The sequence below is a fragment of the Zalophus californianus genome, chromosome 1 (assembly GCF_009762305.2).
Source record: "Zalophus californianus isolate mZalCal1 chromosome 1, mZalCal1.pri.v2, whole genome shotgun sequence".
Classification (NCBI taxonomy): Eukaryota; Metazoa; Chordata; class Mammalia; order Carnivora; family Otariidae; genus Zalophus; species Zalophus californianus.
Genome location: NC_045595.1, coordinates 138,910,132 through 138,937,346, shown reverse-complemented (window position 1 = coordinate 138,937,346; position 27,215 = coordinate 138,910,132). Strand labels below are relative to the sequence as shown.

Here is a 27,215-nt window from a genome sequence, read left to right as displayed (position 1 = left end):
CATGGACCGCCTTGTCAAGTTGCTCACACAGAAGCAGTATGAAGGAACTTCATACAGGATTGGAAAGTTGACAAAACTGAAAAGTCATAGAGCACCAAACACTTACTGTATAAGGTGAGGGCAAATATGACAGCTCTAAGACCAGCATCAATTATTGCTATAGAATATGAACACGCAGGAATGTTTTGTGTTTGCTCTCCTCCAAGCCTGTACACTAAAGAAAATAATCTTTTATTTTATGCTTAAAGAGACAACATCAAAGAGTTTAGGGCTCAAGATGTGGGGAAGCCAAAGTTCACACAAAGAAATCAAAACAGTAGTTTGGCAGTAGAAGCTTTTGATACATTTTCTCTACCCTTCCCCCCTTCTTTCAAGAAAATTAAAATAAACATTTCCTGGAGTTTTAAAAATCCTAACATGACCCTACAGTTCTGGACAGAACGTAATATATGAAATTTATCTGAACTAAGAGACAAAATTGCCTGAAAGCATTTGTTCTAAATCCTGGCAGACAGGTGTTCACACAATAAGCAACAAAGTCCTTGTGTGCAGGGCAGTGCAGAGAGGGGGATGCCTGGGTGGCTCAGTCGTTTAAGCATCTGACTCTTGATTTCGGCTCAGGTCATGATCTCAGGGTTGTGGGATCGAGCCCATGTCGGGCTCCCTGCTGGGTATGGAGCCTGCTTAGGATTCTCTCTCTCCCTCTCCCTCTGCCCACTTACATGCATGCTCTCTCTCTCTCTCTCAAAAAAAAAAAAAAAAAAAAAAAAAAAAAAAGCAGAGATGTGCACAGGGAAAAGATGCACATGGTTTCTCTGGAACATACACCATTGTCTTTGCCTCTGAAAACTGGGCAGAAGGCTCGCCCTTGATTCAAGGACTGCTACCATTTTATGGACCCCTGTGCCATTAGGTAGGAGTAGACGTAGCCACCTGCCTGCACATACCTCCACTAATTTCACAGTGAAAGGAGCCCTTCCCTCACAGCTGTGGACGTCCTTTCTGGAAGCCACAACTGATGGCTGGCTAGAGCTATTTCCCACTTGTCTCAGAGCTTATTCCCTAGTAGTGTCAGGATTCCATGAATAATCACAATATCTAACAATGGATTAAATGTGCTTCCTTGTGGGCCAAAGGATGCAACTAATTGGTATATGTGCCTATGATACAAGGAGCATAAGCAGTAAGGAAAATACTTGGAACCAGGCAGGAGTTAGTTCTGCAATAAACTCTTTCCAGGACTTTCGGCAAGGCAACCCTCTCAGGGTTGAGTTGCTGCATCTGTGAAACAGGAAGGCTGAAATGAGTGTATCTGTCAAGCTCTCTGAATTGTAATACTCATTCATCTCTGAACTACTGGGACACAATCCATCTATAATTTGGGAGCTGCCCACATGGATTTTCACAGATCATTCAAATCCTCTCACTTGGTTTCTCGGATGCTATAGCAAGATCTAGGATTGCATTATCTCGTCCCTGGGAAAAATGTAACCTATGAACATTCTTCCCTTTATGAAACAGACAGTTATGGAACATCGGTATTCTGTAAGACCTTGTGCTAGGCAGCGGGGTCATCATGTACAAGACAAACACAGGTTCTCTGCATTGCAAGAGCTCACCACCTAGTGGGGGAAACTGAGGAATTAAACAGATCCATTAAAATTTCAATGGTGGGCTTTAGAGCTGACCGGTGAAAAGTTCTCTAGGATCAAAGATGAGAAAGCAGAACAAAATCTGGTAGCGTGACACTTGAACCACTACGATAACCAGCGAGAGGAGCTCCAGGGAGCCAGGTTCAAATATCTTATGCTAGTATTCAATTAGCACTGGATCTCAGGCTTAGATTAGAAAACAGGCACGAAAACCAAAACGGAATAAGCAAACAAAATCCCCAAACAAACAAAGCAACCAAAAACCAAAAACTGAAGTCACTGATAAAAACTAGGTTTGATGAAGGATGAAGACACAGAATGCAGCATTGATAGCACATTTCTGTGGGTTCCTGACACTTGATGCCCCTGCACATGTCACCATGCCAACACAAGAATAGGATGTATACAGAGACAGGTAAAAATTCAGGCCATTTTTGTGGAAACAAACATAACTGCGGACATTTTTTAACGTATGTTTTTAAAAGGAGGAGTTTCTATGAAGGATTTTGGTTTTAATAATGAGATCTTGATCTTGTTTTTCCTTAAGCGGGCAAAACAAATCTACGGTGAAGTAGCAATACTTTCAGTGGTAATGTGCACAGTGCAATATAAACATATTGATGAACCTTGCCCTGAAAAATACAAGTATAGACATATTTTTCTGTTCCAAATGAGGAGAATCACAGTACGTGAATTGTCCATACAAAAAGAGTTCACGGGCCTTGCTGGGACAGCTACAAACAGACCGATTAAACACCTCCATAATTTCTCAGGCTCTTGGGGATTAACTTACTTGTTCATGGTCCATGGTTGTAGGAAGGATGGTAATGAAAAGAAACAAGTTTTGGGCTGACAGAGAGTGTAAAGGGCCTGGATTTGTAAGTGAAGACATTTTGCTTAGTGAAATCTTTCATCAGATAAACTGCCAAGGCTCCAACAGCCCTTCAAGAAGAGGGAAACATGTTCAAACCAGTTTTGCCTGCAGACAGTGGGACGCTAATTGCTTTACCCAGATTCTCTTGAACCTTCTTGCATGCAGAAGCATAAAAATAGCCAAGCTGTACACACTGCCTCTAGGATCCAACCCTCCACCTGTGGAAAGGAATTCAAGTTTCAACGCTGTCTCGCTGCCACAGGTTTTCTTTGGAGCCTAATTACCAACTAAGTTTGATGACAGCGTAACTGGCTCCAGGGGCTTCTTGTTCCTTTTAAACAAAACAAAAAACAAATTCCTGAAGCAAGACCTGAAATGTACCACTGGGAATCCAGAATCAGTGATGCAATTCCAAACTGGGGCTGGTCTCCTTATCTTCACATCAGCAACTTCCCTGGAGAGCCTGTCTCCATAAATGTGGACCAGCTTCGACAAATGTTTACTGACAAATGCCTATTATTTTAATAATAATCATCACTTTCAATCATTTGTTGATTTATAGCCAATAACACTTTCATCGACGTTATCTCACTTGATGGCCACAACCCTGTGAGGAAAAGTATGCAGAGCAGGGCTCATTAACTTATTTAAGGGGTAAAAGTTTATATCGTGGCTGAGCAATAAAATTGGGAGCAAGAGAGCCTGTGTTGTAGACCTATCACATCATTCCCCTCCCGTCCTTCTTTGACGAAGCATGCAGACAAGGACTGTTTGTCAACTGGGATAGTCTAGGACTGAGAGAACAGGGAACCCACCCCACCCCCCCCCGACAGGCTACCTGGGATCCATGGCATATCACAGGCTGCCTCTGTAGGGTGTATTTCCCTTCGGAGGGTGGAACTTGACAGCATGCTAACTGTTTCACACTGAAATGGGCTGCCCTGTGAAATGGTAGCTCCCCACCCCTGAGGATGTTTAAGAAGAACCTTCACAACTGCTGATTTAGAAACTGTAGGAGACTCCTTTACTAGGTGAGGATTTTCTAAATAGCACCTGTTGAGAAAATAGTCAAGAGTATTGTATTAGCTTTCAATTGCTGCTTAACAAGCTAAGTGGCTTAAAACAACGTGACTTTTTAATCTTATAGTTTCTGGGGGTCCATGCATGGCTTTGCTGGGTCTGCTGCTCAGAGCCTCACAGGCTGCAAGCAGGGTGTTGATGAGATATATGTTCATCTGGAGGCTTGAGTGGGGAAGAATCTGTTCCCAAACAGCTTTCAGATTGTTGGCAGAATTCTCTTCCTTTGGCTGTAAGGCTCTGGCTATTTGTTGGCTGTTAGCTGAAGGCCACCCCCTCAGCTTCTAGAGGTAGCCCACAGTTCCTTAGAGGTCTTAGTTCATGGGCTTCTCCAACATGGTCACTTACTTCCTCAAGCCTACAAGAAGAGTCTCTTGTGCCAGTCTACTGAGATGGACTCTGATAGAATGTACTGCAATCATGGGAGTTACATCCCAATACCTTTGCCATCTTCTATTGATTAGAAGAAAGTTACAGGCCCCACCTGTACTCAGGAAGAGGGAATTACACAAAGAGGTAAACACCAGGAGGTGTCACATTATAGCCTGCCCCCCAGAAGTATCTCTGTAGAAAACCTAAGATCCTTGGCAACTTGTCTTCCAATGTCTCAGAATAAATACAGCGCCTTTTAATCCACTGAAGCCTCACCAAAATCTAAGAGACACATATTTAACATCATCTTTATGAGACCCTCCTTTATTGTCCTGAGAGGAGGAGGTAGTAATGCATATCCAGAGGGTGGAGTGCTTAGCCCAGATGGTCTGCAATAGTCATCTTCATGAAGCACATTAAGGTATATGTAGCCTGATACATTATCATAATAGATGGAGGTGCTGCTTCATTACAGAGCTACATGGAGACTTGAAAGACTTGGGTTCTCATCCAGATCTCCCATGGGCTCATTGTGTGACCTTGGGCAAGCCATATCCGAACTCTAGGATTCTAAAATTAGTCTGAGGAGAACACTCTAAGTGCTAAGAGAGCTCTCTGACCTGAGTCACCACTCCATCTATGCAGTGTATGCCTAATACCAAGAAGAAGGAGGCTGGGAGGCTAGGCCCATGGGGTTCTCTGCTCGCCTTCCAGGCTCCCTGTTCATTAAGCTTATCATTGTCACACGGTACCAAGAGGGAATGTGCCCAGCTAGAGGCCCAAAATGGCATTTTAAATCCAGGCAGGTGGGGCAGGGCTGAGATCTGGATGCCCAATCCTAAAAGAATCCGGAATCTCTAGCAGCTGTTGGGACAACTACTACCAGGGAACCCGCTCCCCGTCCCCCGCCCCCCCCCCCCCCCGTAGTGCTGGGTCTAATCCCTAACTGAGATCTAATCCCTAATTTTGCTCTCCAGATAGATGTCTACATGGCCATATTCATAGTACTCCATGATCCTTTTAGTCTCTGCACTATGGCTGATTTCAAAGGTATAGGGACTCTGCCATGTCTGTGAGGATGTATTGCTCATCTCTCTCCTCTCCTTCCCTGTCGACTCTGATGGTCTGGACCAAAATTCACTAAAATATGGAGCTCTTGCCTGGCACCATCTCCTAGTAGTCCGTGGTGCATACTGGGGGAGCAAAGCAGATAATGATAGAGAAATCTCAGCCCTGGTGCACAGATTACTTTTGTCATCCGGGCCACAGATCCTTGCCGCAAATATCATTCAGTCTAACTATAAGTCCCTCTATTGAGCACTGATTATAAAATATAAAACTATGGGTTTGAAATTTCACAAAAATCTCTATACAACTTCAGAATTTCCAAGTCCAAAGGGTAGTTGATTTGTGACATGGCAGTCAGTTCAACAAAATCTAGGATAACCACAGAATTTGAATAGGTTCCTGGACTCTGCAATGAACTTGGTCCGTAATGCTGGGCCTCTTACTGTAACAAGACAGATCAACACAACACTTTGCATCATTGGATTTTTTAGGTCAATATAAACATCTCTGCGGTTTGCTCAGTGCAATGGAAAAAGACTATCTTCTTCACTATTTATCAAGTGTGTGTGTGTACTCCTTGCCAGAGGGCTATTTTTAAATAATATTTGGACTCTGGCAGTTGTGGATATTCTATTTTTTAGCCCATATGCTTAAAAAAAGCTTTCATGAATCCTATATTCTTTATCAGCAGTGTCAATGCTTAGTTATGTCTGAAAATTCTAAAGAGCTTTTCTTTTTCTGGTGTGTGTGGAAATCACAAAGTGTCCACTTGTTCCCTTCATATGTATCAGTCATTATATTTTTACAGAGCTTATTCATACTCCTGACATTTGTACATGACAATTTATATATCCTGAAATTTCTTAACATGCCTTTTAATCTTCAAAATATGCCTGTGAGTCAGGATGGGCAAGAGTTACTTTTTTTTTTTTTTTGTTACAGAAGTGAAAAACCAAGGCATCTCCCGGGGTCGTACGGTGAGTAGACAGCAATGCCAGGGTGGGAATTCTGTCATCCAAGTGCCAAGCATAAACTTTTTTGACCTGGTATTGCTGGAGATAATGGGAATTCAGGTGTCGGCTTTGCCATTCTTAGCCACGTGAAATTGGGAGCTTTCACTGCACCTCTCTGAGCTGTTGCCTTATTAGAAACATGCCACTGATAATCCCCGGTTTGTATCTACACAGTTGTTGTAAGGATCACATGAGAAAAAGATGAAATCTCTTCTACTAGAGAGTAGGAAACAGTTGTAGAAGCACATTATTACTAGAGGTTTAGGGCATGCACGTAGGTTTTGAGAGGGGAGTCCACCGGACAGAAATAGTTTAAGATTGTGTGGAGGTAGAACAAAGCTACAGGAACCAGCTGGATCCACAGGAAATAATCTCTGAAAAGCTCCCGTGGAGAAGCAGAGGGGTGAGAGGGTCAGTGAGCGGGGGAAGGAGTTGGGCAGGGAGAGGAGATGGACAGAATGCAGCTCTCATTTAGGTATGACATGAGAAGGATGAGAACCAGAGGAGGTTCTAACAACTGGCTTTGGTACAAGATTATTGTGCCTCAGAAAGGGGTATTACATTTGTTTCTAATTCAGCAAGCAAACATAGAATTCTCTATGTGCCGAGGAACTATGGAGGCTACAGAGATCCTCAAGATTTGGTCCTTGCCTTCAAAAATGCACAGACTAGCAGAAAAAGAGGCACAGATGAAAATACAGGTTTTTGAGAAATGTGGAATATTATGGGTGCAAAGTTAAGATCATAATAATGTTATGCACATAACATACAGGTATATATACATAATGCATATACTATAATATATAGCATCATGTTACAAATAATACAAACTAACAATCATTTAGTATTTATAGGGAACCAGGTCCTGGGTTGAACACTTTATATGCATCATTTCATTTAATCCTCCAAATCACCCAAGAAGGTATCAGTTTTCCTTGTGATTCCTGACATACAGATGAGGACACTGAAGCACAGTGAGATCTATTAGGCTGCTCGGGTCACATGACCTGGAAGGCTGGAACCCTTTCCAATTCTAGTCCAGGCTGTCCGACTCTGTCCTGAGACCTGGAGCTCCTTCTTTTCCTACACTCCCTTTTCTAACCTAAATTATTTCTTTCCCAGCACTTACTACTTTCCAATAGTCTACATAACTTACCAATTATTTTGTTTATTGTCTCCCCACTCAAATGTAAAGTCCACAAGGGCAGAACTTTCTGTTTTGCTCACTGTTTTGCTTACTCTTGTATCTTCAACAACCAGATAGTTGGGGCTCAATAATATTTGTTAAGAGATCACATGATCCTACTGTGGGTCTTATAGCTAGGGAAAAATATGGCCAGATGCAAACATTTGGAGGGGGAATGAGATGTACCATGGAAAGGTAGACAGAAAGGAAGGTAGGAGAATGGAAAATGTTATGTAGATAAAGACTAAAAAGCAGGTGGTGGGGAAGCAGATGGGAGGAACAGGGGTTGTTTGCAGGTCAGTGAGGAGAAAGATGATGAGAGAGATTTACAGTCCACATTCCAGCAGGCACTCAGCTCAGAACACACTCGAAGTTCTGAATTCACTCACGTAATGCTCTGTTACATAGTTGGGGAAAGGAATCTTTCCCCCGCCCTACCATTTGGCTCCTACCCTCACCTCCTCCTAGTGCTGAAGTGCAGGACTCCCAATATTTTTCCTCACTGCTGAGGGATTGTCAGCCAGCTCCAACTCCCACTTCCTTTCGTGCTGTCTATGACCCGGCAGCCCAAAATTCAGTAATTAAATCATTTAGAAGTACGAAATTGAGTAAGACTTGTCTTATCTCCTTACCCGGGTTTCTGATTTAGCTGTGCAGAACCACCATATGATGGAAGTAGTCATGTTTCCATCGTAAGTTGCTGCTATTTTGTTGGTGTTATTTATATCAGCAAGGAAATAAATGTATGGGCTGATGTGCTATGGTGTGGGAAATTATCTTCTCACATTGTGTCTGGGCAACAGAATGTTTTTGTCACTATTATTCGAGCCTTGTTTCAAAAGAACATGCTGGGTTGGATGTCAGATCTGAGTTACAACCCTAACTCTATTACTTCCTTACTATGTGATCTGGATTAGTCACATATATAACGCTTAGTTTCCTCATTTGAAAATGAAGGTGGTAGGGGAAGGGACATAGTGGCCAGATTATTTGGAAGTTCCTGCCAACTCTAATATTCCATCCCATTAATATTAAAATATTTCAAGTCTCCTATTTAATCAATCTCTTTTCAATAGTTCCAGTCAATGGAACTACTTGCATCAGCATCCTACACATGGTTTCTGCCATTTATTCACTCACCTACTCAACAGGTACTCTTTGAAAAGCTATAGTGCATGAGGAACTAAGCCTGCCCTAAGCCTAAGTAGGGAGGAGGCAGGAGGAGGTAAGACAGGACCATGCCATCATCACGAAATTTCATACCTAGTAGTAGAGATATGGACTATTCAACTAAATAACAAGTATCACAAGATAGAATGTAATTGATGATGTCATAAGAGAGACAAAAGTGGGAGTTCAGAGGAGAGAAGTGTCACTTTCAGCAGGTATAAAGACCTTTGCAAAGGAAGAGGTGTTTGGGTTGGGTCTTAAAGGAGAGGATACCGGCTACTGCTGGTGGTGGTGGTAGTACTGATGGTGGAGATGGGGGTGGTGATGGTGGCAGTGATGGTGGTGATGATGGTGGTGGTAGTGATGGCGATGGTAGTGATGTAGGTGGTGGTGGTGGTAGTGACGTGGTAATGGTGGTGGTGGTGGTGGTGGTGATGGAGGTGGTGGTGGTGATGGTGATGTTGATGGAGGTGGTGGGATGGAGGTGATGGTGGGGGTGATGGAGGCGGTGATGGAGGTGATGGTGATGGAGGTGGTAGTGGGGGTGGGGGTGGTGATAGAGGTGGCGGTGGTGGGGGTGATGGAGGTGATGGTGGGGGTTGGAGTGGTGAGGGAACTCCAGGCAGAGACAATACAAGCAAAGACACGGTGATGGGAAAACCTATTGCTAACGTGAGTGGAGTGAGAAGGGATCTGAGGATGTCAAGTTAGAAGTCAGATCATGAAGGGCCTAGAATGCCAGTCTAAGATATCTTAGATAAGATATCTAAGAATGCCACCTAAGATATTAGGTAATAGAAGTTATTTGACATTGCACATTAAGCTACATTTCTGTTTGTCTGTAGTCTTCTGCCTATAGAGAATGTAGGCAGACAGAATGTAAAATGTCTATCCCAAGACACACTGCCCACGTAGGGCTAATAGGGCAGAACTTTCTGGATAAGATCTTAAAATAATTACTGCTGAAAGCTAATGGGGCAAGGATCTACACTGAGGGAGGCAGGATGTCTCTAATCAATCAAACTACAGAAACCAGAGAGTATTTTGTTAGTCCTCTTACCAGAACCAAACATAAATTGGATGCATTCTAAAATGGTGAAAAACCTTAGTATATAAGAAAGCATGAGCTGCTCTCTCTCAAGAGGTAACCTGTCCACTGGAGAGTCTGGAAGTGTTTGTAAGTGTACTGATCTCTCCAGTCAGTCCTGGGCAGCTGTTTCTGCACCAAAGTAAGTACAGGCTATAGAGTACGAACTGTACTCTGCAGAGAGTGGCACATAAAGACCCAGAAGAGGGGAGGGTGAGGGGAGAGGCGGAGGGGGCGGAGAGAGGAAAGAAAGGCTAGGTATGATTATGTCACCAGGTATCCTTGGTAACCAGAAAACATCTCGTACATTCTGCTTGAGAGTTCAGCAGCACATGGAGGAAAAACGTGCCCTACTTCTGTCAACATCAACAGCATGGGAACAGGACATCTTTGTGCCTCAGTCAAGATGGGATTGGAGATTTAGGACCCTTAAATCTTGAGTATCTGGCAAAAAAAAAAAAAAAGAAAGAAACATAGAAAGCTGGAGTGTGTGTGTGTGTGTTTGTGTGTGTGTGTGTTGTGGGGGTGGCAGTGGTGGTACTGGAGTGTGGTGATGAAGAAAGCTCTCATAATACAGAAGTTTAGGGAGGGTATTGTGAAGGTCCCAGAGCACTGGGGTTAACTAGTTCTGAAGGCAGCATCCAATCAACTCAAGAGTTGGGTGGATATCCAGCAAGAGAAGGGCTCAACGCAAGTGGCTCCCACTCTCCAAAGACAGGATACGAAGACACCTTGTTATCACCCTCCATTTGGTAGATCACAGGGTTCTGGGAGAGAAAGAGGAATAGATTTGGTGTGTCCACTAATGAGCATACTACTGTCCTAATAATAATGGCTAATTTATAACTAATACTTAAATAGCACTTATAGTGCACCAGGAACTATACTGAGACATATGTTCACACACACGTATGTATTTATACATGTGTTGTATGTATATATGTAAATGAGTATATATGTATGTGTATGTGCTTATATATGTATATACACATTCACACACATTCTTTTAATACCAATCCTGTTATAGCAACTCTTATTACCCTCATTAAAATGAGGGTAAGAAAACTAAAACACAAAGAAGGTAAGTAACTTTGTCAAGATCACCTAACTAGTTTGTGGTGGAACTGGGATTTGAACAGTCAGCTTCAGAGTCCTTGCTGGGAAAAATATAGGTGAAACTACCATGCCTAAAGGAAAAAAATGTGCTCTCACCCACATGGGAGCACCAGTGTGCGTACACGCGTGTGCACACACACAGACGCACACAACACGCAGAGGAGGTCAGGCATCACTGCATCTGTACAGAGGTGAACCTCATACCACTAAGGCAGCAGAGCTGGTCACCGAGCTACGCCTTTATCACAGTGTTGCCAAAGATATTAATAATCAGTATTAACTTTGGTATATGGTTTTATAGTTCGTAAAAGACTTTCAAAAATCAGACATTTATACAGAATGTGGTGGGGTAGCAAATCATAAGCAGAAGGGGCAAATGTCTTCTGCTTATTAGGCAGCTGCTTCTGAATTCACTGAAGATGAATTTCCGCCAACCCCTAACAGCAACACGATTCTCAGATGTCCCCGCACTCTCCATTCCCAGCACGATTATCCCACTTCACTTCAGGCTTTAGAGCTCAGCAAGCCATCATCGCCTTTGATGGTTAAATTTATGAAGGGGACCGTGAGGCTTCATTTTGGAACTCAGATGAAGTCAGAGAAATGTGCCAAAGACGACACTGGACATATGGTACTTAAAAATGATTCTGACAGAATTCAGAATAAGCAGGGCCACTGATTCCACATCTGTGATGATGCAGCTGACATGCCATTGAGCACAAAGTAACCACTCTCTCGTGCATGCCATGTCCCCGGTCTTGCACGCAGCTCACGGGGAGAAAGAGAGTTCTCTAGGGACTGTACTATCCACAGCAGTTCACAGAGCAACTCAAAGAGCACCTAAATTCAAACACCAATTCCCAGTGTTAGGGAAGGGAATGTCATTCTAGATCAGTGTTACTCCACAGGACCCTCTGTGACGATGGAATAGTTCTTCCCTGTTGTCCAATACGGTAGCCACTAGCTACATGTGAACAGTATGCATTTAAAATGTGGTTAAAATTAAAATTTTAATTAACTTAAATTTAAATAAGCCACATGTAGTCAGTGGCTGCCATATTGGGCAGTAATGTTCTGGATCATCTAGACCATGGACCATCTTGCCCTATTGCAAGCCATGTCCTTTAAACCTCACTCCCAGATGAGTGAATGAACTGTTCAGAGGCCACCGGGGGCCTACACAGGATAGCCACTTGCTCAAAATCACATAGCGGTTCCACATTAGAGCCAGGATTATAACACAAACCTCCTGATTATTCTGGTTCTTCTTCCCTTTAAATACATATTTCTGAGATTAGAGTATGATACAAATAGATTATTGTGAGTTGAGCCATGACCATTAAGCTTCTATTTTCTCCTTAATTTTAATAACTTTGGTAGTGGAGTATAGTTTAGATCTAATGGTTATAAAAACTAGCAAGAGCAACAACAACAAAAAGTCAGCCAGGGGTTGGGTTGATACACATAGGGTGGAATATGAAAGTTTATCACTAACAAATAACAGAATTGGCAAGTTGAAGACATAATGCGAGAATCCTATATTCAAAGTAATAGCATGATCTTTTTGGACAACAACAACAAAAAACACGATTAAAAAAACTCATTAGAATCTTTACCAACTGACTACTATAATTTTACATCTTACCTCTGTTATTCTCTGACTTTATTTAACTTCATTTTTCCCCCTATGTTTCTGTACTAAAGCAGTTATACCGATTTTCATAAAATCCAGAAGTATTTTGGAGTCATGGGAATGCAAATAAGCCTCAGCAAAACAAAACATTTTAATTTGTTTTACTTGTTCTTTTTTTATTAACATTTACAACATAGAAATTGTGTTTGTTTTTTCCTCCCCCCTCCCAAATCTGTACCCAGTAAAAAATGTTTCCAAACTGGGATGCCAAGTTTCCATTCAAATCCCATTTTATTTTATATCCCTGGGCGAACCCTCCTTAAAACCAAGATTTACACTGAAGCTTGGATGGACTTGCTATTGAACAGTGAGATACAGCCCCCCTGCAGCCATCTGAGCCCACCACACCTCCAAGAGCACTGGGAAGAGGTCCTTCAGAGGAAAAGGGCCAGCTTGAGCAGGGCCTGGGACATGTGTCTCTCTGGCTACTAAGGAAAACTGCTTCTAATCCTGAAGACATTTCTTCTCACTCATCTGTTTTAGAAAGGCTGAGAAATTTCACACCTCTTGGCCACATTATCTTCATTATTATCCTGGCTTGCTCCTCGAGGGCTCAGAGATTGGCTGGAATTTTAAATAGGGCGCTCAAAAGGAAGTAATGGAATCATGAAATGTCCAAGTAAGACCTTTACAGAAAAAGACATGCCATCTACCTGTGCCCAAGCCTTTGTGCAGGACTGTGTCTCTTTCCAAAGAGCTGTCCGAGGATATGGCTTAGTTTACAGGTTTCTGTACAAAACAAACACACACAACACAACACAAAAGACACCGTCCACTCCCAAACACACAAAATCATGAGGGGGATTAACTTTGGAGGGATTTCACATTGACAAAAGAAAGAATTTCTTGTACATATGGTCCCCAACTTTAGACACAATGCATTCCTGGAAATTTTATCACAAAGCAGATCATCAGAAATGGAAAGCGCTGATTGTGGCTGCTCTTTTCATTCAATAAGCACCTACTGAATGTCCACGACATCCCTGGCACAATGATCAGCTCTGTCCACGTTCACATGGCCTAAAACCGGTCCTTCAATCTGAAGGGGTAAGGCAGTAAGAAGAGAAGTAAGTGTTTAGAAGGCTTTGGCAAATGAGCAGAGCAGTGGCGTGGCAAAGAGTGGGGACGCTGGGACATTCTTTGGACAACCCAGTTTGAAACATCATCATATATTACCCTGGATCGTGAAGCAGATGTTTTCCTTCTGCCTACTTGCAAGCAGACTATCAGCATCTGGCGAACGTAACCGTGTCATCTTAGATGACCCAAATCCCAGGGGGATTTCAGTGTTCTCCATCTGCTGCTTCCTCTATCACACTTGACCCATTTGTTCCAGAGCTTGGCTCAGACCTTCCTGAAGCCTCAAGTCCTCAAATTCAGGCTCGCTTCTTCCAGCCAAAGTAGTGACCTTAACTTTTAGTGCCTGAGAAGACAGTGTTTGCAGGCTACATTGCCCAGTATTTCAACATTCAAAGAGTCCTTGTCATCACTTCACGACCCATTCCTTCCCTCCAGAGGAGGAAGCGTACTCAATCATTCCCAAGATAATTTTGTCAGTTAGTACGGACCCTTTCAGTGCTAAGATTCAAGGTTTCTAAAACCCGGAGCAAATCTGTGTTAAGTTCTGTGTCTTGAGGAAGAGCAGAAAACAGCCATTCCTCCAAATGCTGGGAAGAAAGGAGGCGCTAGGTAGCTCCTGGAGGGCTACTACTCTCCTTTCACGCACAAAACCTGGCCCACATAGAAAGGGATCAGCAGCTCACTTGATTTATTTCCAAGGTAAAAATTAGATTAATGCCCCTCAAATTGTTTAAGAGTGTTTCCTGCAACCTTAATTTGTAAGAATAGAGGAATAAATCATGGTGTATTCATGCAGTATAAACGTTATGCAAGTATTAAGAACCAGGTTATTAGAAAATATTTCTGGGGATATATGGGAAAATATCCCTGGAAATAAAGTAGATTAGGAATAAAGAAACATGTACATTTTAATCAATTGCATGCAAATATGTGAATAGATATCAAACATATAAGCACAAATATATAAAATTTACTATATATAGTATACAAAGTACACATATATGTATGTATACACACAGAGGTATTACATGTATAATATATATATATATATATACACATATATACATATGACTGCAATTTTGTTTAAAAAAGAAGAAAAATGATAGGCGGGTTAGCTATTCCAAAATGTTTATAGTGATTAAATAGTGAATTATGTGATATTGGTGATTTGAAATGTTCTTATCCTTTTAAAATAAAAATGGTGAACATCATCACAAAAAAAGATTTAGTATATGTGCTGCCATAGTGAGCACACTAAAAAAGATTTAAACCAATAATTCTCAACAATGGAATCACTTAAAACACTTTAAAAAATACTGATATCTGGGACCCACCCCCAGATACTCTGGTAAGCAGTCTGGGGCGCTGCCTGGGTATCAGTTTTAAAAGCACCCAGGTAATTCTAATGTTTAGCTATAAATGGGAACCACTGTTCTTAATATATGTTTCTTTTCCACCACATGTTTTATTTATTGGAAATATACATGTCCAAAAAAGACTCTGACTTATATTGCAATTTTAAAGTTACATTCATTAGGATTGTTGCAACTAGAATCTGGAAACAAACAAACAAACAAACAAACCCCAAAACAAAACAAAAAATACCAGACACTACAGAGAGAAATGGAGGAGAGCATGGTACCAGAAACCTAAAAAAGAAGGTTACAGTAGCACAGCATACATTTAGGCTTGAGCTTCCTGGCTGCCAGGAAAAAGAGGAAACTTAATATGAAATAAAAATGGTAATTTCTGCTAAAGAGCCTAGAACTAAATTCTACGAGGAAACTATTTAATACATTCATTGACATAGTGGAAACCATCTTTAACAAGTTTCACAAAAAACACATAGAAGTTTTCTTTTCTTTTCTTATAGAAGTTTGTTTCTTTCACTGATTCCTTGTAAAAGGAAAAGGTAGAAATAAAAGACAAACACAGTATTAGATTTTACTTTTATGAAACATTTCAGTGGTGAACTAAGCTGAATGATCTGGGCTTACTACAGGTGACAAAGTATGTCTTTATAATAAAAAGGATTATTCAAGAACACCCTGAAAACTCAAATGTGTATCCTTTCTATTGAACTTCCACGTACCTGCAACAGAGGTTAATATCCCAGTTCAGCATTTTCTGATATGTAAATTAAGCAGATTTAGAAAATTTAAGTTGGTGTACATTGCGGAGTTGGGGTGCAGTTGGGAGAAGCAAATACAAGGAATGTAATAATTCTCATCAGCAAATATAAAAGGTTTTTTGGAAAAGCATTTGATGTGAACTTTTGAGATCTGCTTTCTGCCTTTTGAACCAATTAACACACAGACATGCACACAAACAAACAAAAAGACACACATAAACTTTTTTTTTTTTTGGTGCTAATTTCTAAAGTGTACTTAGAAACACTGACTTGCAAGAACTTGAAATTTTCAATGTGAGCGTCCTCTAGTCTCTACTCAGTCATGTGCCTGTGCATACGCACACACACACGTGCACATATACACACACGTTTATAGGACAGCAAAACACACCAGGGAGAAAAGAAATTCTAAGCGGGAACACTTTTGACCTTTAACACAGAAGCAGTGATTTGTTGCTAACAGCACTTAATGTGATGGCCTTAGAAATATGCTTACCACACTTCCTTGGGAGATTCTGCTAAAAACAAAACTGACCCTATTTACACAACAGTGCAAATAACTCCAGAGTCCTGTGGAGTATGCTTGAGTAGTTGAAGTCACAGACACTATGTAACCTTTCCAAACTTCAGCTTCAATTAGGGCACAAAGGGCACAAAGTTTCCCCCTCAGATAGGGCCTCTTCAGTGCTCACAAATCTTCCCTTTGATCACCAGTGGTGAGGGCACCCTTCAGGACCCTCTGTGAAGTAGCACTCCCAACTGATCTTTCTGTCTATTTTCTCCTGCTCTTTTGCTTTCCTGCCCCACTGGCCAAACGAGCCCCACACATGGGCTGAACTTTTCCACCTCCAACCCTGGGCTTAGCTTCTTCAATCTCTACCTTTCAACTCAACATGACCTGCTGAGGATCCTACTCAGTCCTTAAGATCCAGCCCCTACCGCCTCTACAAAGTATTCCCTGACTACTTCATTAGAATACATCCTTTTCTCACCCAATTGTATATTTCTCTTATAACACCCTACAAATTCAACTTTTACTTTATTGCAAATTAAAGGCTTTTCCTTCCGCTTACAAATTCTCATAGGACAGAGCCTTGCTGTGTGGGTGGGTCTTTGTAGCCCCTACAGAGACTTATACAATGGGTATGCATATTTTTTAAAATGTATCTGGATTTTTAAGACCAGACCAAGCAAAGAGTCATACAGGAATAACAGAGATAGCACAAATTTAATAAATTATATATACACACAGATAACATGTGTGTTGCATAGAGATGAGGGAAAACATATCCTTAAATTATCATCAACTAAATTCTCACAATTATCAGACAATTATTTTCATGACAAATTATCTTCTCTCCGTACAACCCAAGCTGGGTCAAAAACAGATGAAAGGCTGGGAAGGAAGCTGGCATGTACTACAGGCTTACAAGGAGTCAGGTGCTTCACATATATAATCCAATAGTAACACTGCAAGGGAGACTTATCCCCCTCCTTTTTTAATTTGAAGAACTTGAGTCTCAGAAAGGCTAAAAATATGCCCAATGTCACATTGCTAGCAAACTGTATAAACCCTGGGATGCAGAACTACAAAATCTGTACTCTTTCCATGTTACCAAGCTGCCGCTCACAGATACGTAATGGAAAATGTAGCTGAAGACTAAAGAGAGAGTGATTCTCGTGCTACCTTATATTCTCTCTCTCTCCCTCCCTATATATATGTACATATATATGTACATATATATATTATTTTTTTGTATTTTTAGGGTAACACCTGTCCAACTGACAAAGAACCACAAAACCCTGGCAACTGCTTACAGACTTACGGGAAGAAATTGCTCAAGAGAGAAAATAGCAATAGAAGATATTATAGCACTCAGAAGAGCTTGAAAATGATTAACATGAGGAAGCATACTTCTGTCAAGTATTAAACAGTTCTGTTAAATTACACACATTGTGCTATTATTCACAAGAAAACCATCAGTAGATGTACTAGAAAAATACAAAGAGCATTGGGAAGATAGCATGAGATCTGGATTTTAGTACACAAAACCACGATCTTGAGCAAGTCCTTTCCTTTGCTGGGCTGTTGTTTTGCCCATTTGTTCAATGAAGGGGGTGAATACATGATTTCCCATGCATCCTTTAGTTCTAATGTTCTAGAAGCCTGAGGCTACTAACCGATACACCTACCAGATCTCACTAACAAGGAGGAGAGACTCTGCTCATACTTGCACTCTGAACATTATGTGATGTGCATCAAATTATGATCTGCATTCTTTCCTAAAAGCATTATTTCTAGCACACTGAAGGTACTAAGAATCAGAGGGAAGAACAAAAATGCAAACTGCTAAAATAGGTGTTTGAGAGCAATTCCCTCGCTGCTTTTGTTTGAAGTGAGCCCAGACACCCCAGTGCGCTCTAGCATCTGTTTCTTCACTTCGGGTTAGGATTTGGAATTTCAGTTTTGAGACAAACACAAGATCTGGTTTTCCATTTTCGTTGTCTATACAAAGTGAAGTTACAACCATTTCAAATTCAGGCAAAACTCCTCTCTGCCCCACCGCCCACAAGAATGCTAACAGGGCTGGGTTTCGTGTTGGGGTAGGGAGTGCCAGTAGCAGGAAAAATACTTGTAAAATGGAAGAAGGTGTGATGTGCTGCAGAAAGGGATGGACTACCACGAGCAGCAAGGACGGGAAAACCTGGCACCCCAGCAGAAACAGCTGCAGAGGGGGCATCCAGTTTGTTATATTCATTTGTGTATCTCTATACTCCAGAGCCAAGTGCATTAGCAGTCCTTTTGAAATCTGAAGATGGGTTTTCCATTCATTCAGAGCTATCCATTGGTGCAAACTAGCTCTTGTTTAAAATGCCCCCCCCGCCCCCGGCACGTCATTGCGCACTGTGCACCAGTCTGCACTGACTCTTGATAAAGCTTTGGTGTAGACAAGATAAGGGCTGTGGGGCGGATCTGTAGAGCTGCACCAGCCTCTAAGCTAACCCTAGCACTCTGGGAGCCAGTGGCCATGGCACAGGGGGTTCCGGCAAACTGCAAATGATGAAGAGATGACAGGGAATAGACCCATTTGCCCTAAACGCTTTGTGTTGGCTTCTGTGGTAGTTCATTTTCAAACTTACTCGAAAACATTCCTGTCTTTTCGAGGAGCCAAATTTCCCCCTTTCTCTTATTTACAAATGCCTATTTTCATGCAATCATCAAAAACAAACTGCTTGCTTCTCACTGCTTAGTTTTCAGGGAGAAGAAAGATCAAAAGTAGCTTTTCCTCTGCCAGTAAAGGAGCTGTTAGCAATGATTTATAAGTAATTGAGATTATTGTAATATTTTTTTGCTCAGACCTGATGCTTAGTATTATGCTAAGTGTTGAGGAATGCATAAGATTTTTGCAGTATTTAGGAACACAAGGTTAGTTATTTCATATAACTTGGTCTTGGCTTCCCAAGTACATTCAAGTTCTGTTTACCTTCCAGCAAGTAAAAAACAAAAAACAAAAAACATTAATTTGTTTGGCACTAAACCCAAATGGCATAGGATTTCGGAAAAGGGAGAGAATAAATAAGAGAGAAGATCTCAAAAAGGTTTTATTGATATTGATTTTAATAGATATGGAGGGAGGTATGAACTCTGAGTGATTCAGAAAGTGGAATTGAGAGAGCAAGTCAAAAAAACTTCCCAGTGCTTGAGGAGAAGACATTTGAGGTGTGGCTTAGAAAAAGACAGAACAAGAGAAGTGCCTGGGTGGCTCAGTCCTTAAGTGTCTGCCTTCCACTCAGCTCATGATCCCAGGCTCCTGGGATCGAACCCTGCATCGGGCTCCCTGCTCAGTGGGGAGCCTGCTTCTCCCTCTGCCTGCCGCTCCCCTGCTTATGCTCTTTGTTAAATAAATAAAATCTTAAAAAAAAGAGAGAGAGAGAGAGAGAGAGAGAGAACAAGAAATGACTATGAGATACAGAAGTCCCTTTAGAGCATTTCATAGTTTATCGATTATAGTTTCTGATTTTATATCAATTATCTCATTCGAAAATAAGGCCAAAAGTGGGCAAAAACTCTACCCAGTAAAAAAAGAAAAAAAGCAACATTGAAAAAAAAAGAAAAAAATCATTTGGGTAGGATATATGTTCTTTTTCTCTTGTGACATTTACTTTTGGATCCTCTTTTGAACAGAATGAGCTATTGATGCAAGGGCACTTCCTAATGCACTCTGCTTCCCTATGACCTGTAGGGGCCTACCTGCAGCCCACCACTGGCTTGAGGCAGAGAGAGTGGCTAGCCTACCCTAAAAAGTTGCCAAGGGAACAGCCAGCGTTTTATGACATTATGGTCCGATTAGGGGAAATAGACTGACCCTGTAACAATGCCAGGAGAAGACCAGCTGCTTGGGAAATCACAATGATTAGCCAAAGTCGTCTTTCAAAATACACAACAACAGAAAATCCAAACCAACACACATGACCATGAAAACAATTGCTTTTTTCAACAAATCCCTGTGGAGTCCTAGCCTACACATAAAAGTCAATTACTCCTTCTGCTGTTGCTTCTTCTTGTTCTTCTTCTTTTTAAAGCGGTTAGAATGCCCTGTTATTTTGTCTCTTCAGAGATACAATCTTAAATGCAGACTTAGATTATCGTAACTGACATCAGCCAAAAAGGAAATGAGTCTATGCTGAGGTACTTTAATAGCAAACCTATACCTGCCCCTAGATGTCCTTGAACATCTTGGCTCCCCTCACAAAGTACTCTTGGGAATAGATGCAAAGTCTAATTATGCCTGTATCACATCAGCGTGTTTATCGAAATGCCAGAGAAGTTATCCAGGTGGCCTAGGAGCTGGCTTGAATACAAGGGATACAGTGGGCTCGGAACTAAATCCAAATGGCATAATAAAGCTTTGTTATCCATATGGTAGATATCAGACTGAAGTGTTCGTGGCACTAAATTCTAGTCCATTGAACAAGTACTTATTTAGCGCCTGGATCTTTGTAGATGTTTAATATAGGTTGGCTGAGGATAATAATAAACTAGAGTTGATTAAGCTCTTATTGTGTGTGAGGCACTGGGTTGGCTGCTTGGCGTGTGTTTCTCATTTAATGATCACACTTACCCAAAGGGAGGAGGGTGTATTATCATTGTCCCCATCACACAGATATGAGCACTAAGTCTTGGAGAGGGGTACAGTAATCTGCCCGGCCCTCCGCAGCTCATGGGCAGGCAAGCCTGTTTCCTGGGCCCTGCCTTTAACCACTCCGCTGTATTGCCTCTCCAGGCTGAGAGACCGAAGCGATGCAGAGAGCATAGTGGGTGACAGAGGGCACAGTGGATGACAGATGAATCACACATTATTGTTATCTTCCAAGAACTTACAAATCAGTCTGCATTTCAGTGCATACGTGTGTGTGTGAGCAAGAGAATGAGGAAGGCATGGGGAACACACTAGAACTAAACTACAACGGAGCCATTTGTGTCAGGGAAAAAATGGATACGGTCGATGCAGGAGCATAAAGGAAATTTAACCTGGCTTTACAGAAATTTACAGCTCTTCTCAGAGCTCAGCAGAAGACGCCAGCCAATTCCAAACGCCAAATCTGCTCATAGCATCTCTGGACGTCTTTGTTCCCTGCACTCAGCTACACTGATCCAAATAGGAAAGAAGACCACTAGGCAACCAATCAGCTGAAAATGCTAAATTACTTCCACATTGAGCCCACAAAAGTCCCTTAGCCTGTGAGAAACTCAGAACTCACCGCTCTCATAGCCTTGAATTTCCCTGGCTTGCAGGCGGAGCGCCTTGCAACAGACTCGTCTTTCAGCTTTGCTTCATTCAGCGTGCAGAGTTTGAGTATGACAACACACGTGTACAAACAACCCTCAGCTAAGCCAGAATGAATGTGATACCATAAGAGAGGAAAGAAGAATTTGGGGAACAACAAAGAGGACTCCTAATCCCACTTGACCTGGAGGAATCCAGTTAATTTATTTGAAAGGGAATTTAGGGGATCCAGGTGAGGGGGCGGTTGAGTGGAATTTCAATTACTAGAAGTGAATAGAAAAGCTTAGTCTTCTAACCCAGAGCCATATCCATGAGAGTGGACTCTAATACCGCAAGGGTATAAACAAGAAGGGGAAGGGGAGATTTTAAATGTACTCCTGGGGTACCAATGATGTTCATCTCTACTTCTGAACTGAGTCAGCGCCGTATAGTGATACTGGTGAGGTGAGGGTGTGAAACTGCTCCCGAGCCAACTCCTTATTGTGGCTTGTTGTCTCAGTTGTGATCTCAGTGTACATTTTGGGGCAACCTTCTCATCTACTCAATGAGAGAGCTAGACCAGATTATTTCCCAAAAGCCCCGTTAGCATTTTCTAAGGTGATATTGGGATGCATTGCCCATGACAGATTCTTAATTAAGCCCTAGTAACCAAATTCCCTTGGGGGCATGAGTTCCTCTAAAATGAGCCAGATTTTGCTCAAGCGGGGCTGTGAATTCTGCAACAGCATTAACCTTGTGGAGTTTGCCAGTTCCAAGGGGCAGACAGTAGCCTTTGTGCAGTGCCTGGTGTCATCTGGCTGGGACCTTAACGATGCAACTAGAAGGGGGCCTCGAATTCTGCCTGACACACAGCAGGCACGCAGCGATCTATGGTACGAATGAACAGTAAATACGGATTAAGAACTCATGTTCTGGAGGCACTACTTAGAATTAAATTTTGATACCATCTACTAACCTTTTAACTTAACAGTAAACCTAGTTTTCTCTTTTGGTACAGGTGAACTACCATAATAAGGTAAAGATTTAATAGATCACTGATATGATTAAATAAGATCAAGCACGTAAAACGTTTAGCACAAAAACTAGCACAAAACGAAGCATGCATTAAGTGATGTCCCTGAGGAGCCAGAGGGACATGCACGACTGAATAAATGGGTGTTGGTGTTATTGCAATGAAATAGCCAAGGTATTTGTTATGCCACTGGAGACTAATAGATTCATGCATATGAAACTATACATAGCATACAATTTCTATTATTCAAAGGCCAGTTTTTAATCTGATTCATGAATTCCATATATATCTGTGTGGCACACGTGTGCAAGCTCTAAATGCTACACATTTGTTGCCAGGACTGGCTCTAGAAATTGAGGAAAATAGTAGAAAACTTTACACTGATTCAGAGGCCCTCCTTTCTTCAAAATCACCCATCAATTCCCCTATTTGCTTGGGTTCAACCTCCTCCCCTTCCCCTGCCCTCACCAATTGAGACTTTAAGAACGTAAAGGACACTAAGAGAAGTGCAAATTTTTCTCTTGAGTCAAATCTGTATCTGGAACATTGGATGTCTGGGGTAAAATTTATTAGATATAATATACAAAAATAATAACATAATTAGCTCCTGGGGGGGGGAGGTTGGAGGGAATTTTAAAAATTACCCATGAATAAAGGAAAAAAAAATGTCAGTCTGGGGTTAGCCCTCTGAATTATTTAATAATCACATCTACAAAGAACACACTAATCTACCCCATCAGTGAACATTTTGGAAACTATTTACTTGGTTTTTAAAATATAATCTTAAAAAGTCCTCAATATGCACAAGAGAAAGGAAAAAAAAATAAACACAGATGCTAAAGAAACAAACTGAATTGTGCTTTTTTTGGGTCGTCCTAGTCATCTTTGCAAATTCCTTCAAAGTATGCATTTAGATCTTTTCATGTTCTGATTAAATTCACCATTAAAACATTGGGTAAAATCCACCATTGCTACCATTGTGGAAATGGAGGTTTAGGCTAGCTGCAAGAAATAAGCTTTCAGAATTCTCTGGTTGCATAAAGAATGCTGTTTGCCCACTGGCACTGCAGGCACTGATAAAAGGAATTGGGAAGTATTATAATGTAGGAATTTTGTAGCGAAACACACAGAAGAAAAACAGAGTAATAAGCAGGATTCTCCAGATCCTACTTTATTCCCTGTTGCCTAGATCATTATCTGTATAAACTACACTTGATTTAGGAAAAACAACAAGATGTATTTACAAAATATTTATAAACTTGCTCCCTCGTGCCCTTGAATGGGCCAGGAGGAATGTAAGGGAGTAAGAACTTTTCCTATTTTCCACAAAGATCCACAAAGTGCACTACACAAGGTTTTGTGGAGAATAAAAGATAAGTAAGACAATGTTTCACTACTCAGAGCTTTGAGTATAGCTGGGGGACTTTGACAAGTACCTCTCTCAGTAGACTGCAACTCTGGACAAGTTCCTTCTCCTCTCTGGGACTCGGTTTTCTCATCTGTGGGAGTTTTGGACCCAGTGATCCTGAGAGGTCTGCCATTCCTTAATGAAGGATCTAAGGATGATTTCTTCCAGGGCAAAAGACCCAGATATCCTCAATAATTCCTATAAAATAAGGCCATAGGTTTCTTTCCTGACATAATGACTCTAAGCTCTATGAAATTCTGAAGAAGATGACTCTAAGGTATAATTGATATAGGATGATGATGATGATGATGATGGCAGCTAACATTCCTTGACCACTTGGGATGTGCCTAAAGGTGCATTATTTAATTTATGTTGATATTACGATTATTTACATTTTAGAGAAAGGAAGACTTGAGTTTTATCCAGCTAGGATGCGCAGAACAAAAAATCAAGCCCAAATGTCCAGATTCCAGTTCTTAGCTGATTATCTACACCACCAGATTTAAAGGTCCAACTCAAATGGCATTTCCAATATGCTTTCCCTGATTTTCCCAGTTATGATTTCTCTCCCTTCACTCATTTTTTTTTCCATACAGCACTTGATCACATCTTATCTTTGAAACTCCTTAATGGCAGTGACTTCTCCCTCACCTTTTATTTCCTACATGCCTAGTATGGAACAGGTTCTCACTTAATGTTTGAGTATATAGAATATCCACAGATCTAGCATGTTGGAGTTTGAAAGATGTCCTGTGGTCATTTAAGATGTGTGTACTTGTCTATCAGTTATACTTCATTGAAAAGGTTTATGAAAATAATTTATCAGAATTATACACATATACCTTATCACTCATATATACATATATGTACTCTGTAACTCATCAATTCTCCTCCTAAGTCTATACCTTACAGAAATGTTTCTATACGTGCACAAAAAGATATGTGATCATAGAAACACTATTTGTAATAATGGACCCAACTCTAAATAATACAAATTTCTCTCAAGAAAATAGAATCATGGGGTATTTCTCATACAATGGAAAACTATACATAAATGAAAGTGAACAAAGTGAGCTATATGGTTTCTGCATAGATGGAGAAAACTGGAAAGACTATTCTTCCCGTCCTTATGACAAACAAAAACCAAAAACCAAAAAACAAACAAAAAAACCACATGCCAGACAGTCTGCAAATCCACAACTTTCTTTGCACCCATTAGACAACTGAGGCTGTAGAGCAACTTCCCTTTGAAGTCTAGGGAGTCGGATGCCTCCGTGGAGAGACAGGATTTGAGCACTTGCTTACCTGAGGCAAATGCCTTTGAGTGCCATACTATCTGGTAAGAAGAAATCATCTAAATCACTCACAAATTGTTAAAGGCTGGTAAGGCTAGTAGAGCATAACGTTCCTGGGTAGTGCAGATTAAGAAGCGGAACTCAATTCATGCCCCTTTGTAGGGGTTTCTCCACAAATCTCGCCAGATGCTCTCAAGAGACTTGAGGTAAGACGAGAGTCCTGATAAAGTGCCTGTCCTGGTGGAGGATGGTGAGAGGAGCCACAGTGGCTGTGGAAGAGGTGTAAAGCTCCACCCAGGTCTTCTTCTATGGATTCCCTTCAGAACAAAAGCCTTAAGCCTCTGGGAAAAGGGTAGTGAATCCTGTCACCCTTTAGTGCACCAGTGAAGACCCACCATGACTGGGGGGTAGAAAACAAACAAACTGGGGGAGAGGCAGAATCGCTGAGAGACAGTCTGCTCCTGAGACCCAAAGACACAGTGGCTCCCTAAAACTGAGGCTGAAACAGAACGGAGAGCACCTTCCTGGCTTTGTGAACATCAAGTCAAAAGTAACAGCAGGGGCGCCTGGGTGGCTCAGTCGGTTAAGCGTCCTAATCTTGATTTTTGATTTTAGCTCAGGTCATGATCTCAGGGTTGTGAGTACTCACTGGGGCATGCAGCCTGCTTAAAGATTCTCTCTTTTCTTCCCATGTTCTTTCTCTCTCTCTCAAAACAAACAAACAAACAAAACAAAACTATGCAAGCGAAAGAATAATGTCATAATGGAAGGACATCTTAAAGTGATGAAAGGAAAAAGCTGTCAACACAATTCTCTCCCCACCAAAACTATCATTCAAAATGAAGGCAAATTAAAAACTGTTTCAGGCAAACAAAAATTAAGAGGGAATTCATTTCCAGCAGACCTATTCAGCAATAGGACACCAGACAGGATACCTGGATTCATACACAAAAGAATGAAGAGTGCTAGAAAAACCTACATAATTTTTGTTTCCTATTTTTAACTGCTCTCAAAACTGTCTAAAGCAAAATTAGCAACAGTGTGCTGTGCGCTTATAGCATACCAATAAAAAGAATGGCAAGAGCACAAACGATAGCAAGGAGATTGGGAGTATACTACTACAAGGTCCTGACACTGTATATAGAGCGATATAATATTATTTGAAGGTAGACCCTGATTAATTAATGACATATATTACAAATCAAAAGGCAACACTAACACTAAATTCAAGAGTATAATAAACAAATAGTAGAAATAAAATGATTGTGAAAAATACACAATCCAAAGAAAGACAAAAAAGAAATAAAACAGAAAAATTTTAAAACGCTAGCAAGATTGGTGAATTTTATTTTATTTTACTTTTTTAAAAGATTTTATTTATTTATTTCACAGACAGAGAAAGCAGGAGAGGGAACACAAGCAGGGGGAGTGGGAGAGGGAGAAGCAGGCTTCCCGCCGAGCAGGGAGCCCGATGCGGGGCTCGATCCCAGGACCCTGGGATCATGACCTGAGCCGAAGGCAGACACTTAATGACTGAGCCACCCAGGCGCCCCAAGATTGGTGAATTTTAATCCAGCTATATCAATAATCACATTAAATGTAAATATTCTAAACATGCTACATAACATACAGAGATAGCCAGTCTGGATAAAAAAAGCAAGATTCAACTTTATTTGCTGTCTAAAAGCAACTCACTTCAAATATTGATTAAGACATTGATCAAAACCTCAATGAGATACCACCTCACACCCGTCAGAATGGCTAAAATTAACAAGTCAGGGAACGACAGATGTTGGCGGGGATGTGGAGAAAGGGGAACCCTCCTACACTGTTGGTGGGAATGCAAGCTGGTGCAACCCCTCTGGAAAACAGTATGGAGGTTCCTCAAACAGTTGAAATTAGAGCTACTGTTCGATCCAGCAATTGCACTACTGGGTATTTACCACAAAGATACAAATGTAGGGACCCGAAGGGGTACGTGTACCCCAATGTGTATAGCAGCAATGTCCACCATAGCCAAACTGTGGAAAGAGCCAAGATGCCCATCGACAGATGAATGGATAAAGAAGATGTGGTATATATACACAATGGAATATTATGCAGCCATCAAAAGGAATGAGATCTTGCCATTTGCAACGACGTGGATGGAACTGGAGGGTGTTATGCTGAGTGAAATAAGTCAATCAGAGAAA

General features: G+C 41.3%; 1 protein-coding gene across 17 annotated transcripts in view; it reads right to left on the bottom strand.

Moving 5' to 3' along the window:
* Positions 1-27,215, bottom strand: part of LOC113918675 (LIM domain containing preferred translocation partner in lipoma) — a 667,221-nt gene that overhangs the window by 53,417 nt on the left and 586,589 nt on the right. Inside the window, exon 11 of one of the 17 annotated variants that reach the window (XM_027587354.2) lies at positions 23,810-23,926. The exons of the other annotated variants lie outside the window; for them this stretch is intronic. Coding sequence (XP_027443155.1) covers positions 23,816-23,926 — 111 coding nt within the window. The 3' untranslated portion in view covers positions 23,810-23,815. Of the gene's footprint in view, positions 1-23,809; positions 23,927-27,215 lie in introns of those variants that run through there. 17 annotated transcript variants of the gene reach the window in all.